We start from the raw sequence: 15,163 nt of genomic DNA on the forward strand, positions 1-15,163 counted from the left end.
CCTTCCTTCCTTCCTTCCTTCCTTCCTTCCTTCCTTCCTTCCTTCCTCCCTTTCTTCCTTCTTCCTTCCTCCATTCTCCCTAACTCCCTTCCCTAATTCCTCCCTGCCTTTCTGCCTTCCTCTCTTCCTTTCTATTATCCATCATTTAATAATCTATCTACCTATATCAGCTTGCAAATGAACACTTAGAGAAATCAAGTAAATGATGTTTGTAAAGAGGCAATGTAGTAAAGTGGGGAAAAAAGTCATTAAATGGAGAGGTAAGTGCTGCTAGGTTACATTTCCTCTACTACTTACTTAATCTTAATGGCCTTCAGCCATATCATCTTTAAAATGGGGATATGAATACTTTATCTGTCTGGAGGGAGGGAGCTGGGCTAGCTCTAAATTTCTGTGATAATAGCTGCTTCAGCCTGCCCTCAACTTGATGGGGTCCCTGTAGCACAGATAATAGACAGTAGACTCAGACAGTCCCACCAGCTTTTCCAACTAAATGCTTATTTATGCTTTAAGTTTAATCCTTAGCTCCAAATGGATGGAACCCAAAGCCTGAACTATTGTATTAAGTCACTTCACAGACTTTTACAAAGGGGGCGAGGGTAGAACTTTCAGAAGCTCCTAGAGGTATTAAAATAAGTGTGGTGGAGAAGGATAAAAGCATTCCTGAATAAGAATCTGAAAGCATTGTTCTCCTAGTTTCAGTCAGCAGTTCTGGCCAGCAGCAAGGGAGAAATCAAATTGCTTTCTCCTTGGCTTGCTCTGAAAGTTCAAGGCTTGAACAGTTTAATTGAGGGAGTGATTCTCCAAAATTAGAGTAGGCAGAGGTTCAGAAAGTTATGGTTTTTTTTCCCCTTTTCTTCTGGTGCCTTGAAAATATGAGTTTGAGAGAGCTGGCATTAGCACTGTTAATGTTTGTTTAATGTATATAGGCTGAATGAAGTTCAGTTTTTTTATGGGAAGCTTCTTGAGACAGTGTCCCTGCATTGGTTGTATAATCATAAAATGATAAACCTGCAAGGTACCTTTTAACATAGAACAAAGAACACTAGACCTAGAAGGCATCTGATATCATAGGATTATTGGGTCACAGGGTCATAATTAAAGAACTAGAAAAACCAAAGGATAATAAATCCAGAACTGAAAGAAACTTCAGAGGCCATGTATGCCAGTCACTTCCCCCCTTATTGAGGCTCAGAGGAGTGAACCTAGGGTCACAAAGGTAGTGTCAGAGACAGTATTTGGATCCTGGTCCTCCTAGCTCCAAGATACACTATTCTATTCATGAGGCCATAGTTTTAAGAGGTTATTTAGTCCAATCTCCAATTATTTTGCTTGTGAAGACACTAATGTCTAGAGATGTTAAGGGGCTTTACTAAGGTCACATTGGCATTGATTGGCAGAGATGGGATTTAAAGCATGTCCTCTGACTTCAAAAGCAGTTCTCTTTCCCCATTATCAAAGTATGTTACAGCTGGAAGGGACCTTAAGAGATCACCTAAGTCTAAGGTCCCTAGACTAATCCCCTCCTTTTAGGGGCAGCTTGATCATGCAGTGGACAGAATGCCTGGATTTGAATCAGGAAGATCTAAGTTTGAATCTTGCCTCTGACACTTACTAGCTGAGTGACCCTGAGCAAGTCTCTCCCAGCTTCAGTCCCCTTATCTGTAAAATGGTGATAATAATAGCATTATTACTATACTTACATAATTACCGTATTGGATTACGGTAAGGATCAAATGAAATGACATGCACATATTCTGCAAATACTAAAGTACTACATAAATGCTAGTTACTATTATTATTATTATTATTAAATAAATGAGGTCTATAAAAGGAAAGTGATGTGGTCAAGGCCATACAATGAGTTATTGAAATAGCTGGGAGTTAAATCCAGGTTTACTGACTCCCAAATCAGACTTCTTTCCACTACTGGACTAAATCAGGCAAGAGACCTGGGCTCCAATCCTGGCTCTGATACTGACTTTCTGAGTGACCTTGAGGAAGTCACTTCCCTGTTGTGTATTTCCATGATCAAATCTGTAAAACAAACACCAAAATATCCAACCAACCAATCAACCAAAAAAAAAAAACCCAAACCCTTGTGCTTCCTGCCTCATAGGAAGATCAAATAAGGTAAAGAATATAAAGCTACATTATGCCATTTCCCCATCCTTTAGACAGTTTTGGAATATGAAAATATAGATTATAAAATATGAATTTGTAGGTGGCAGCTTTGCTTTCTTTGTTATATTTGGCTTATGTGAACATGATTTTCTGTTTGCCCTCTTTGAGGTGATCAAGAGAAGGTGGCCCAGCAACGGGACCAATATGAAAATTATGCTGTGGATAATCCTCATGTCTAATTGGGGAATGAATGAAAGTTTCAGTTAAGAAATGTACGTGGTAAAACAAAGCAAAATAAAACCAAAACCCAATCTGGAACACTGGATGAGAGGAAATCATTCCCAGGCTCTTCATCAAGGGATTGGCAGGGAAGATGTACAAAAGGGTGGAGAAAAGGTTACCAACCTGGGTGAAATGTCACAACCTTGCTGCATGAAGGCTCCCAGAGAGAACCAGAGGCTGTTGAAGATCCCAAACTCATTGGACTGGTCACTGGTTGCTGGATCACGTCCTTCCTCGAATTCTTCGCTGTGCCACTCATAGGGGCTGAAGCGACTGACCAGAAAGAGGACGACGCTCACACCAATGTAAGCAAACACTATACACATCCAAATTTCATAAGCCAGGGGATCCAGGAAGGAGAAAACCCCTGGTTTGGACTTCTGGGGCTTCTTGATCATGATGGAGATACCCAAACTCATGAAAGGCTTAGAAAAGTCGATTACTTCCTCCCGCACCAAGGTGATAGTCAAGGGAGCCACAGCTACATCTGCTCTCTGGAAGAAAAGGAAACATAAATTTAATTGGAGTGAGAAAGTCTCTCAAACTTGGTTTTCCTCCTTCCTTGCCTCCATTGTTATGTTTATAACTCGCAGAATCTCAAATTTGGGACCTTAGGATCCAGTTGGTCCAGCTTGCCATCCTATATAGGAGTCTCATATAGCATCCCTGACAGGTGATCATCCAGATTCTTTTTGAATACTTTCAATGATGGGGGACTCACTATCTATGCATAAAGCAGCCTACTCTATAGATTTTAGAAAATTTTTTCTTATCTTATGGAAAAGTGGGTCTACAAAAGTCATCCGTAGCATCTATACCCTACTGCCTTTTTGGGAAACAAAAATAACTCAGTTGGTGTCCATCAGTTAAACGCTGGATTAACTACTTGTGTACAGGAATGTAACGGCATATTGATGAGCCATAAGAAATGATGAATATGAAATATACAAAGAAGCATTGGAAGACAAATGAAGTAAAGTAAGTATAACCAGTAAAACAACATATGTGAGTACTTCAAAACAAATGGAAATAGAAAAAAGAACAATCTTATAACACTACTGTATGATAATAACAACTAAGATTTGTAGCAAAGATGAAAAATGTATTTTCCTTTTTTTTTCTGAAGTTGGACACCATGTGCACAGAACATTCCAAATACTGCCAGACCAAGTTGACGGGTAGGTTAGTTTTACTAAACTAATTTCTTTTTTTCTTTCATTTTTTATTCTTTGTTACAAGGAATTATTCTCAGGGTAGGGGAGAAATGAAGGGATATGTTCATAAATAAAGCTGATATACAAGATAAGAGATTCTAATAAATTTTAGAAAAACAAAACAAATATCAACTTAATTTTGATATACAGAAAATATACAGAAGACCTGGATAGGACCTTACAGGTCATATAGTAGAAGCTCATTTTATTGGTGAGGAACGTGAGCTCAGAGATGTTATGCTTGTCCAAGGTCCAACAAGAAGTTCGTGGAAGTGTCAGGCCTAGAACCTAATTCTTTTGATTCCTAGACAAGTCTTTCCACTACACCAAGTTCTGTATGAATGATGAAAAAATTAAGCTTGACAGAAATGACATCTGCATAACATATATTCATTTAAGTCTCTTTCTAGCCTTATGACTTTTTAAAAACTGTTCTCATTTCTCTGAGGGTATCCAATGCAACAAACATTGATTAAGCATATCCTATATATGAGTCATTGTGATAGAAGCTGAAGACACAAAGAACAAAATGAAACAGTTCCTGCCTTCAAAAAGAATATTTTCTACTCAGGAAAGTAGTATAAATAATTCAAAAAGTATATGCAAAGAAAAACTGAATAGGGAGAGATCACTACCAATAACCAGAAGGGGTAGGGGAGGTAGATAGGGCTTCATGAAGAAGGTAGTGCTTGAGTAAAACCTTGAAAAAACTAATGTTTCTAAAAGTCAGAGATTAAGAGGGAATGTGTCCTAGGCTTGTAGAAAAATCTTTGTGAATGCCCAATGCAGGTGAAAGATGGAGTATCAAGTTCTGAGAATGGGTTGAAATGTAGCATTTATGAAGGTAAACTGCAGGAAATAAAACTGGCCAAGTAGGTGGGGCTAGATTGCAGAGATGAGATATCACAAGGGACTGGTTAAACTGAATATACTGAGAATTTCCTCTTCTTGACTCATTATTGATGGCAATACCATTTTCCCTGTACAATTCATGACAGTGAACCAAGTGATTAATTCTAATTCTTTCATTCATGAATTATATGACTTTGGGCAAGTCATATTACTTCCCTGAACCTCAGTTTCCTCACCTTTAAAATGTGGATCTGAATATCTATACTAGGAAAATATGAAGGAAATGATCACCTTACCGACTTTCACTAATGTTGGGAGAAAAGTGCTTTGTGAATTAGAAAGCACTCATTATTAAATTAAAACTGCTAAGTTCACTATGGAAATGATTTGGGACTAGGCACTCACTGATCATCCAGAAACCCAGAGAGACATCTCAGCCCCCTTCTTTTGCATTTGGAAGGGCCTGGAAAGGTATATTAGGGGAGACATTTATGTGGAAGAAAACACCCTGGGATCCCTTTTGCCAGGATGTGATGAAGTATCTGTAAAAGAAGTCTTTGGCCTTAATGGAAGGTAGAGGAAACTATTTGTAGGTCAAAAAAACTCACATGAAAAAATAGTCCAAGTAAGATGAAGGTCCAGATAAGAGGAGGACTGGGTAAACTGAGTTTCCAATATTTTAAAAATTCCTGCAGGACAGGTGCTAACAACCACTTTCTAAGGGTCTGCCCAGGTGCCAGCCCTTTCCTTGCTATGTACTATGGGAATTTGAACAACTTCTGGTTACTGCAGAGTATAGTGGTGCTAGAGGCTAAGATTCAGGTCTTCCACTCACTTAAGGAAATCCTACATACATTGCTATTTTTGGCAATAGGTCTTGTGGGGAAATGACAATGGCTCATCCAATGGAATCTTAGAATCCTAGAACTGGAAAGCAACTAAGAAGGTATTTAATCAGACCTAGATAGGAATAACCTATACAATATCCCTGGCAAAGTGGTTGGTCAGCCTCTATTTGAAGACCTCCAATGATGGGGAGCTCATGTCCTTGTAAGGATGACCATTATCATCACTGGACCATTCTGACTGTTAAGAAATCCTCTGAACTTTAACTCACCTTCCTTTCCTCTCTAATGAAAATACGGTTTCTGTTCAGAAAGTATAACTTAGTTCCTTTAAAAAAATACAGAAGCCAGCCAAACAAATAAGGTTCCCAAAGAGCAGAGGTTCTTAACATGGGGTCTGTGAAAAAATTTTTTGATAACTGTATATCAATATATTTTTTTTCTTTTGCTAATCCTATGTATTTTATTTCACATGTTTAAAAATATTATTCTGGGAAGGGGTCATAGGCTTCACTACATTGCCAAAGGATCTACATCACAAAAAAAGGATAACGAATTGCTGCCATAGGGTATTTAATCATAGGGTATTCTACAACTCTGCTGGCTCAGAAACCCAAAAGGATGTCCATAGCCAGATGTCACAATAAAAGCTTTCAGAAGAAGAGCCTTGACCATATGTCTCTATTCCATGCCGACAGCTCCATTCTGTTATACCAGTACACCAATACAATGGTCCAGATGTGAGACTTAGTTCTGACAGATGCTGTGGGTAGTGGAGGGCCTTGCTGTGTCTGATATGACTGCTGCCCACTGCCTGAGAAATACATTTAGTCAATATCTTTGAAGTCTGTTTCTTTGTTAAAGTTGCTGTATTGGTTTAGGAAAAGACTGAATTTTCCCCACCTCTTCTCCAAATTTGACTTGCATAAAACTGAGGTTACCGCAGTTCACATCAAAGTTCACATTTCAAGGTTTTCCAAAATGCTTTCCTCCCAACCACCTTATGTTATTCTCAGCTTATCTCTCCTAGTCCCCTATAAAAAAGCTCCAATTGATGACTGTAGTGACTCATCAATGGTTGATGGAAGGATATCATGAAAGAGAAATGAAGCTTTTGTTATAGAGTGGGAAGAACAATAATCTTGCAGTCTGATACACCCACTAGCTGTTGTGACCATAGGCAAGTTAATTCACTTTTTTCCATGTCTGTTTCCTCATCTGGAAAGTAAGGATAACAATAGTTGCCCTCTTTATCTCCTGGGGTTGGTGTGAACAAAGCTTTGAAAACCTTTATTTGTCATACAAATGCGAATTATGATTTCACTTATTTAAACTTCTGACTCATTTTCATGTAGATTGATCCTGTGTATGCCTACAGATTCTTTAACTTTCAATGAGATCTCATTTTAGGTAAGCAGACTCTAACTGGACAATTAAAATGATGTTTCAATTGAAAGAACATATTTAAGTATATCTCTTTTAAAGCAGGTCATTTTTTGCTAAATGTCTTTCACGAGCAAGATGTGAATGGAGTAACATTTTCCCCCAACATCTGCTTCCCAGTAGTCCTGATTATCTTTACAAATACAAATTACAAAATGTCAGAGTCAGAGGGAAACTTAGATTACAGAACAAAGTGTTGGAACTGGAGAAACAGCACAGATCATATCGAGGCCCAGGAAAGGCAAATAGCTTCAAGCAGAAAGTAGCGGGGTGGAAATCTGAGCCTACATCACCTGACTCCAAATCTGGTGCTTTCTCTACTTCACCAACTTCAGAGTTGAACTTTCAGGAACAGCCAACACACACAGAGCTCTTTGAGAGTTACAGGGCTTGATAGGCATTGTCCCATTGGATTATAAGTAAAAGACTCTTGACTTGCCCTTACTCTAGGAACAGGGCAATGAACGTGTTTACAAATAATGTTGTATGTATGACAATGTATGTAGACAATGCCTTATGATTATAAGGCTCTTTATGCCCATTATTTCACTAGATCCTCATGGTAATTCTATGAAGGAAGCAGTCTGGGGATTGTTACCCTCATTTTACAGATGAAGAAACTGAGGCTAAGCATGAGAAAGGAATTTGTCTGGGGCTACATAAAAAGTGATGTTGTTACTTAGCTCTCAGCATTAACTCTAATTCTCCTTCTATCATGAGCTAAGTTCCTAGGTGTTTATGGCTCTAAAGTTGGGGAGGCCCTCAGAAGTCATCTAGTCATACCCCATTATTTTACAAAGGAGGAAACTGAGACTCAGAGAAGTTAAGTGACTTGCCCAAGGCCACACAGATAGTGTGTGAGGTCTGAAGCCAGGTCTTTTGGACCCAGAGCCAATATTCTTTTTCACCATACCATTTTGCTTTAATGTCCTTCAGGAATATGGTGATTGGTTATACAAGCTGAGAAGCTGGGTCATGGACCCCCTACCAGTAGGCAGTAGGAAGCCCATAATTCTTAGGAGGTACCAACTACCTTTGTGTAAACCCTTGTTTCACCCACTGATTTCAAACTTACCCAACTCTTTGGTGAACTTACCCCATAGACTAGTTCCCCCACCATGCCATTCCATGCCTTTGTGTCAGGGTCTCGGGCACCGTACTTTCCATCGCTCACTATCTCCAGTCGATAAGAGTAACCTACGTGTTTGGCAATTTCAGCTGCTAGCTCCACACAATAACCCTCGTAGCGGTCATTGCCCTCAAATTGGTTGGCATTCTTCTTTAGCATCACATAAGGATCTTCCTGGAAAAGGAGAGAAAGAGAGAGAAATAACAATAAAACTTTTACGTTCTACGGTGTCATTCCCTATTCTTTATCTCGCTTGTTCTCATGATGATCCTGCGAGGTAGGCAATCATTAATATTCCCATTTTACATATAAGTAAACTAAGGTCCACATGAGACGGTGTGGTATAAAGCAAAGAAAATTCGATTTGACATCAGATGCTCCAGGTGGGAGTCCTGACTTTGCTGTTTACTACCTGTATAATATGTGTTAAGTCATTTCATCCCCCTAGGTCTCAGTTTTCTCATTTATCAAGTGAGGAGGTTGAACTAGGTGACTTCTGAAATGACTTCCAGCTCCGAATCCTGTGAACTTCCAAGCAATTTGTCCAAGGTCACATATCTGGTTGCTGAGCTGGTAAACGACTGCCTGTAAGTCCAGTGTTTTTTCCTACTACACTGAAGCTTAACCTCAGTCCAGACCTAAGCCATAGCCAGACTATCAAATCTCAGCTAAAATCTCGCCTTCTACAAGAGACATTTCCTGGTCTCCCCAAAGGCTACTGAATTTCCTCTGCTGGCTATCTTCCTTTTATCCTTTGTGTATCCTATTTGTACATTATTGCATGCTGTCTTACCCATTAGACTATGAGCTGCTTGAGAGTAGAAACTTTTTTTTTTGCTTTTGTCTTTTGCCTTTCTCCACATCCCAGAACTTATCACGGTATTTGGCATGGAGTAGATACTTAATAAATGTTTATTGACTGACCGCTCTAAGCCTAGGTACTCACTAGGATGGTTGTGACAATATATGTTCTGTTCTGGACGCTAGAGTTATCACCACCAGCCTGGGCATCGGTGGCTGCAGGGACAAACTTGTCATCTTCATTCCAGTAACCAATCTGTTAATGAGAAGACAGCAAAAAATACAATGAGGATGTTCCACTGTATTTTTCCATGAAATACCTTACCCTTTATAAAGCATTTTAATAGACAGTATCTTATTTGATTCTCAAAACCAATCTGTGAAATGAGTAGTGAAGGAATTGTTATTTTCACCTGGAAAATGATGATGATGACAAAGACACACATGCATATACATACATATATACACACACATAAATGCAATATACACAGAGGTGTGTATATATACACACATATACATACACACATGTATATATGCATATGTACATGCATTGTATAATTGTGAATGTATGTATTATACATATACATACACCACACATATGTATATAAACAACTTTAACTTTTCAAAGCACTTTCATCACAACTATGTAGGGTAGGCAGGAAAAATATTTTTCCTATTTTCCAGATGAGGAAATTGAGAAATGACTTGCCTAAGGTTACAATGTTACCTGAAATAAATCTCTGCAAATCTAGGGTGCATCACCTGGTGGTCAACTTTTCTGATGATGAGCCTCTCCATAATAAGCTAGATCTTCAGATGACAGACATAAACTTGATACATTATAGGAGTTCTATCTTGGTAGAAATTTGGCAGATTTGCCATTCAGCATCTATAGCCTTCAAGATTCTGTGGCCAACTAATGACTCTTCTGGGATGCCGGAGAATTGGGTGACTTGCCCTACTTCCTTGGGACCACTGACCCTGACATTTAGTGAAAAGAAGGAACATTCCTTTTGGCCCCTTGCCTCAGAAGGGAGGGCTGAGGACAAAAATGACCTCAGATTTGGACCAATTCCCAGGCAACATCATTCATAGACAAGGCCAGCTTGAGTCTCTGCAGTTGTCTTAAGTGCTTCCTATTCTGAAGGTCACTGAAAGGTGGCCCTCTACTTGACACTTCAGAAAGACTGAGTTCAGAATTGCAAGAAGACTTGCAGTCATCAAGTCCAATGCCTAGCCGAATCATAAGTACCCTCTCAAATGTGCCCAAGTGGTTACTCTACCTCTACTTGAATGATTCCAGTAATAGAAAGCTCATCACCTCTCATAAGTTTCAAGACAGGTAATATAATGCAGTGGTGAGAACACTGGAATTAGAATCCAGAGACCTGGGTTTGAGTCCTGAATGTATCCTAGCTACCTGTGCAATTATAGAGATAAGTCATTTAATAGCTCATACCTTCATTTTCCTCATCTGTCAAATAAAGGGGTTAGACTAGATAAGTTTCTTTCCAATTCTGAAATGCTATTCCTATGAATCGTTAGAAAGTTCTTCCATATAATAAGCTGATGTCTGCCAACCTGCCCACCTTGTTCCTAATTCTGCCTTTTGAGACTAAGTAAAACAAATCTTGTGCTTCTTCCCTGGGACAACCCTTCCTATAATTAAAAAGAGTGATCATATCTTCTCCAATACTTTGCTAATGGTAGAAAGACTGTGGCAGTGTTGAATGCCAGTCTTAGGAATCTGGATTTTATCTGTCAGCAAGAGAAAGTCACTGATGGTTTTGAAACAAGAGACTGATATATTCATATTAAGATCCTTACTGTGGGAAAAAGAAAAGAAAGACTGGAAGGTGAAGAGAATGGATTTGAAGAGAGTGATTAGATAACTTTTGCAGTAGTCTAGATGAGAGATCAGTCAGTCATTCAATAAACATTTATTAAGTATCTAATATGTGTCAGCCACTGTACTATTGGAGTTTGGTTGTATTTGATTCCAAGAGGGAAAGGAATGATTGCTATTTCTTTGTTATCCCTTGATCCCCTGCTTTTATGGCTCAATATAGCTTACAGGCAGCCCTGGATTCTAGAAGGCTAAACCTTCCATTCTACTGAGATGGAAATACCTCTAATATGGGATTGATGGTAGACTGTGAGTCTGGAGAGGATTAAGATCAGAAAAGTGAGCCAGCAGGTGATGTGCCTTGTATTTGGGGAGGATATATTTCAAGTGACATGGATCCTAAATTTGATGAAAGGAGATTTCAAAAGGTTAAAAGAAAGGATCCCTTGATCAAGAAGGCTTTAATTAAGCTCCTACTATGTGCCAGGCACTGTATGAAGTGCTGGGATACAAATACAAAGAATGAAACAATCCCTCCTGTCAAGGAGCTGACACTCTAACAAGGGAAGGCAACAAATACATACACATATATACATACATATATGTACATGTAGAAAATGCATAAAGAAAATGCAAATAAATATAAGATAGGGAGGAACAGTACTACTGTAAAAGTAGGGAGATTACAAAGGGGAAACCATGCATTAAACTTTTATAAGGAATGTCAACCTGGGAGATATGGGATATTCTCAAAAAAACATGGGGAAACAAATAGAAAAATTCTGATAAGGAGAGAAAAGAACTATTTCAAGAGATGGGCATGGACATACTGGAAGCTCTTTGTTTATGGTGAAAGAAGCATGTGTAGAAGACAGAAGTTAGAGCAGGTAATGGAGAATAAATTTTCAAAAATGCCACAGTATGGTAATGACAGTATTAGCTACTCTAAAGTTCAGAATGAGCTGAAACTGTCAAGGAATTCTAAGGACAAAAACAAGGAATTTTAAACTATGTTGGGGGAAAAAAGTGGACCTAAGGGACAAGATTACTGTTTGAGAGGAGTTGCTGTTGTTCAATTGTATCTGACTCTGTGACCCCATTTGGGGTTTTCTCAGTAAGGATACTGGAGTGGTTGGCTATTTCCTCCTCTGGTTCATTTTATAGGTAGGGAAAACAGGGTTAAGTGACTTGCCCAAGGTCACACAAATAGTGAGTATCTGAGGCTGGATTTAAACTCAGGTCTTCCTGAATCCAGGCCCATCATTCTAGTCACTCTACCACCAGACCATTATGGATAGAAGGTAGCACTATTAAACCCTGGCTCTGCTTCTACTTTCCCTAAGAAGCACAGTTTTTATATTGCAAAGAACAGACATAGCTAATAGGAAGCTGAAACCCAAGATTCAGGAGAGAATGAGCACCTGCCCTTTGGGCATACCAGCTAGCAGGCTTCTAAAACAACATCCTGGGACAACGAAAGAAATGCATTTCTTGTGCCACTGCTACTGACTTTTAAAAGATTATTGAGAATGGAAGAGATGCCAAATGATGGAAAATGGGCAAATATTGTCCAGATTTCTAGAAAGGGTAAGAAAGTTATACTGTATACGATAAACCGGGGAATATGGACTGATTCCTTGCAAAATTCTGAAATCAATGATTAATGAATATCTTGTAAAAGGAACAGGGATCGCAAAGAACCAATCTGACTTCATAAAAATGAGTTTTAACAGGTTATTTCCTTTTCAGAGAGAGTTACTAGACTGGTTTATCATGCCACTTGTGAACAGAATGGAGAAATGTGGGCTCAATGATGCTATGGATAAATGGATTCAAGTGTCTGAATGACTGAGTCCAAAGTAGAATTATTGAGGGGCTGATATCAATTTGAAAGAAAAGTTTCTAGTGAAAGGCCCTAGGCATCTCTGCTGTTTAACATTTTTACAAATAATCTGCATAAAAGCATATCTAAGCGGTGTGGCAAAATGGTGCCACACAAATAGTTTTAGATTTGTAGATAGAGGATGGGGGTCCACATTCTGCCACTGCTAGTTACCACTTGTGTGAGTCTGGTCAAGTCACCATCTCTCTGAGCCTCAGTTTCCTCTTTTGTAAAATTAGGGGGTTAGACTACATGATTTTAAAGTTTTCTTCCAACCCTAAACTTAGGATCCCAAAGAATTATAAATAGATGGCATGCTTATCAAATTTTCAGATGACATAAAGCTAGGACAGAGAACTCATGTGCAGGTTGCCAGAATCAAAATCCAGAGATTCTGACATGTTAGAAGAATAGGCCAAATTTAATAAGACAAAATGTAATAGGAATAAATGCACAAGTTCTGACTTGTGTCCAAAAATAACTTCACAAGTACAAGATGGGGGGAACATAGCTAAATAGAGGCTGGTTTGAAAAAATAAAGATCCCTGTGTTTTCATAGACCTCAAACTCAATTAGAGTCAAATGTATGATATGGAAACCAAAGCTAATATGACCTTAGGCTGTACTGACAGTCAGTCAATAAATATTTATTAAACACCCACTATGTGCCAGGCATGAGATAAGCCCTAGAGATACAAGGGTAAAAGACAGTCCCTGCTCTCAAGGAGCTCAGTGAGTGAGGCAAGATGAAAACAATTAAATACAAACAAGTTATCCATAGGATAAATTGAGGTTAATCAATAGATGGAAGGCACTGGCACTGAGGGAGATTAGGAAAGGCTTCTTGTAGACAAAGGTATTTGAAGGAAGCCAGGGAATGATGAGGAGGATGAGGAGGGAGAGTGTTCCAGGCCTGGAGGATAGCCAGTGAGAATGCCTGGAATATGAAGACAGAGAGTACCCTGTATGAGGAACAAAGTGTCACCAATGTCGCTGGATTGAAGAGGAAGTGTTGATGAATAAGATCCAAATGCGATACAAAGTGACCAGGACTTGGGAGACAATAGTTCCACTATACTATGCATTGGTGAAATCACATCTGAAGTAGTGTGTATGATTCTCAGTGCCACCTTGTAATAAAGACATTAATAAAATTGAGAGCATCCAGCATAGGGCAACTCGGATGGGAAAAGGCAATTTGTTAGATCATACCATAGGGAGGGAGGGCTAAAAGAACTGGAAATATTTGTTCTGAAGAAGAAAAGACTTAGGTGCATATGGTTACTGTCTTCAAGTATTTGAAGGGTTTCCATGGGGGGGGGGGAAAGGATTACATTTGTTATCCTTGAATCCAAAGGATGCTATAGCAATGGGTAAAAGTTGCAAAGGGTTATTCATGGTCCTGATGCAATTGAAAAAACAAAACAAAAACAACTTAAGGATGAGAGCTATTAAGAGGTAAAATGAGAGACATTTTTAGACATGGTCAAAGAAGAAGTTTGTTTTGCCTGATGATGCATATTTTTTACAAGGATTTTTTTTCTTCTTTTTTTCAACTTGGGGGGGAAGAAGAGAGGAGAGGGAGAAAAAATAAATGCTTATTAATTGAAAAAAGTTAAAGAGAAAACAAGAGCTATCTAAATGTGCAGCGGGCTACATTGAAAGGTTGTGGCTTCCCTTCATTGAAGGTCTTTAAGCAAATACTAAGCAACTATTTGTCGGGTATGGTATAGAAGGGAGTCTTGTTCACATATAGATTGGACTACATAGCTTCAGAGAGGCCTTCTAACCCTGAGATTGTGTTTGTTTTTTTTTGTCCTTCCATTGCAACAAAAGAAATACATAAGCATGAAGGATTATGATCAGCATCAGTGAAGGGACAAACACATCTATAATATCATAGATATTGTAAGGCATCAAGAGGTGTGCCCATAGTGTCTCACACAAGAAGGCAGATACAGCACTAATAATAGCAATAGCAAAAAAAAAAAATCATGATAACAGTGAAGGTTTGCAAAGAGATTTACATACAGGATGCATATCAAAATATCTGAATAATACATGACTGCACCTATCCTCCTCCACGTGTGAAGACAGTTAAATTCTTGGGAAAATACTCCTCTTGAATTGAAGAATATTATAATCACTCAACAATAATGATCTTTTGTCTATGCATTCCATTTTATTGTTTGAAGAAAACTTTGTCAGACAATTTGATCTTCACATCCATCCCATTTTATAGATGGTAAAGTTGAGACTAAATACGCCTTGCCCCAAGTTCTTCAGATAGGAAGTGGTGAAGTCAGGACATGGAACCCGGGTCTCCTGACTTCTAGTCCTGAACTGCTTTCATGATATCACGTTGCTTCCCAGAGTCACACTAGCAAGGGGAAGAGAAGTCAACAGCCTTTGGCTAGAGGCCCAGTTCTCTCCCATGGGAACCAAAAACGTAATGTTCCTTACCTTCCGAATGCCATCATGTTTCATTTCTATCACGTGGAGGGTGTAGTTAGTCCGTCGCCCTTTCTCATTAAATTGCACGTTTCCAGTTAAGCCTTCAAACCGTACCTGAAGAAGAGAAAACCAAGTGGGGAGAAGGATGAATTCAGCAGCCTTTGCTTGTATCTCAGTTTCTATGAACCACTCATTGAGAACCATAGAAGTGATCTTAGAACATTAAACAGGAAATGTCAGAGCTGGGACTTCAAAAGTACAGTATCAAAACTAAAAGGGTATTTGGAGAGT

At 38.9% G+C, this 15,163-nt stretch overlaps 1 protein-coding gene across 2 annotated transcripts in view; it reads right to left on the bottom strand.

Moving 5' to 3' along the window:
* GRIA1 (glutamate ionotropic receptor AMPA type subunit 1) overlaps nucleotides 1-15,163 on the bottom strand; it is a 349,553-nt gene that overhangs the window by 110,550 nt on the left and 223,840 nt on the right. For both annotated transcript variants that reach the window (XM_069102557.1, XM_069102556.1), the window contains exons 8-11: nucleotides 14,882-14,986; nucleotides 8,836-8,946; nucleotides 7,857-8,063; nucleotides 2,530-2,900 (exon numbers count right to left, since the gene is read on the bottom strand). In XM_069102557.1, the coding sequence (XP_068958658.1) occupies nucleotides 2,530-2,900; nucleotides 7,857-8,063; nucleotides 8,836-8,946; nucleotides 14,882-14,986 (794 nt within the window). The remainder of the gene's footprint in view (nucleotides 1-2,529; nucleotides 2,901-7,856; nucleotides 8,064-8,835; nucleotides 8,947-14,881; nucleotides 14,987-15,163) is intronic.

This window comes from Petaurus breviceps, unplaced genomic scaffold (assembly GCF_028583685.1).
Source record: "Petaurus breviceps papuanus isolate PSGF00001 unplaced genomic scaffold, PetGlider_PUasm1.0 551, whole genome shotgun sequence".
Lineage (NCBI taxonomy): Eukaryota > Metazoa > Chordata > Mammalia > Diprotodontia > Petauridae > Petaurus > Petaurus breviceps.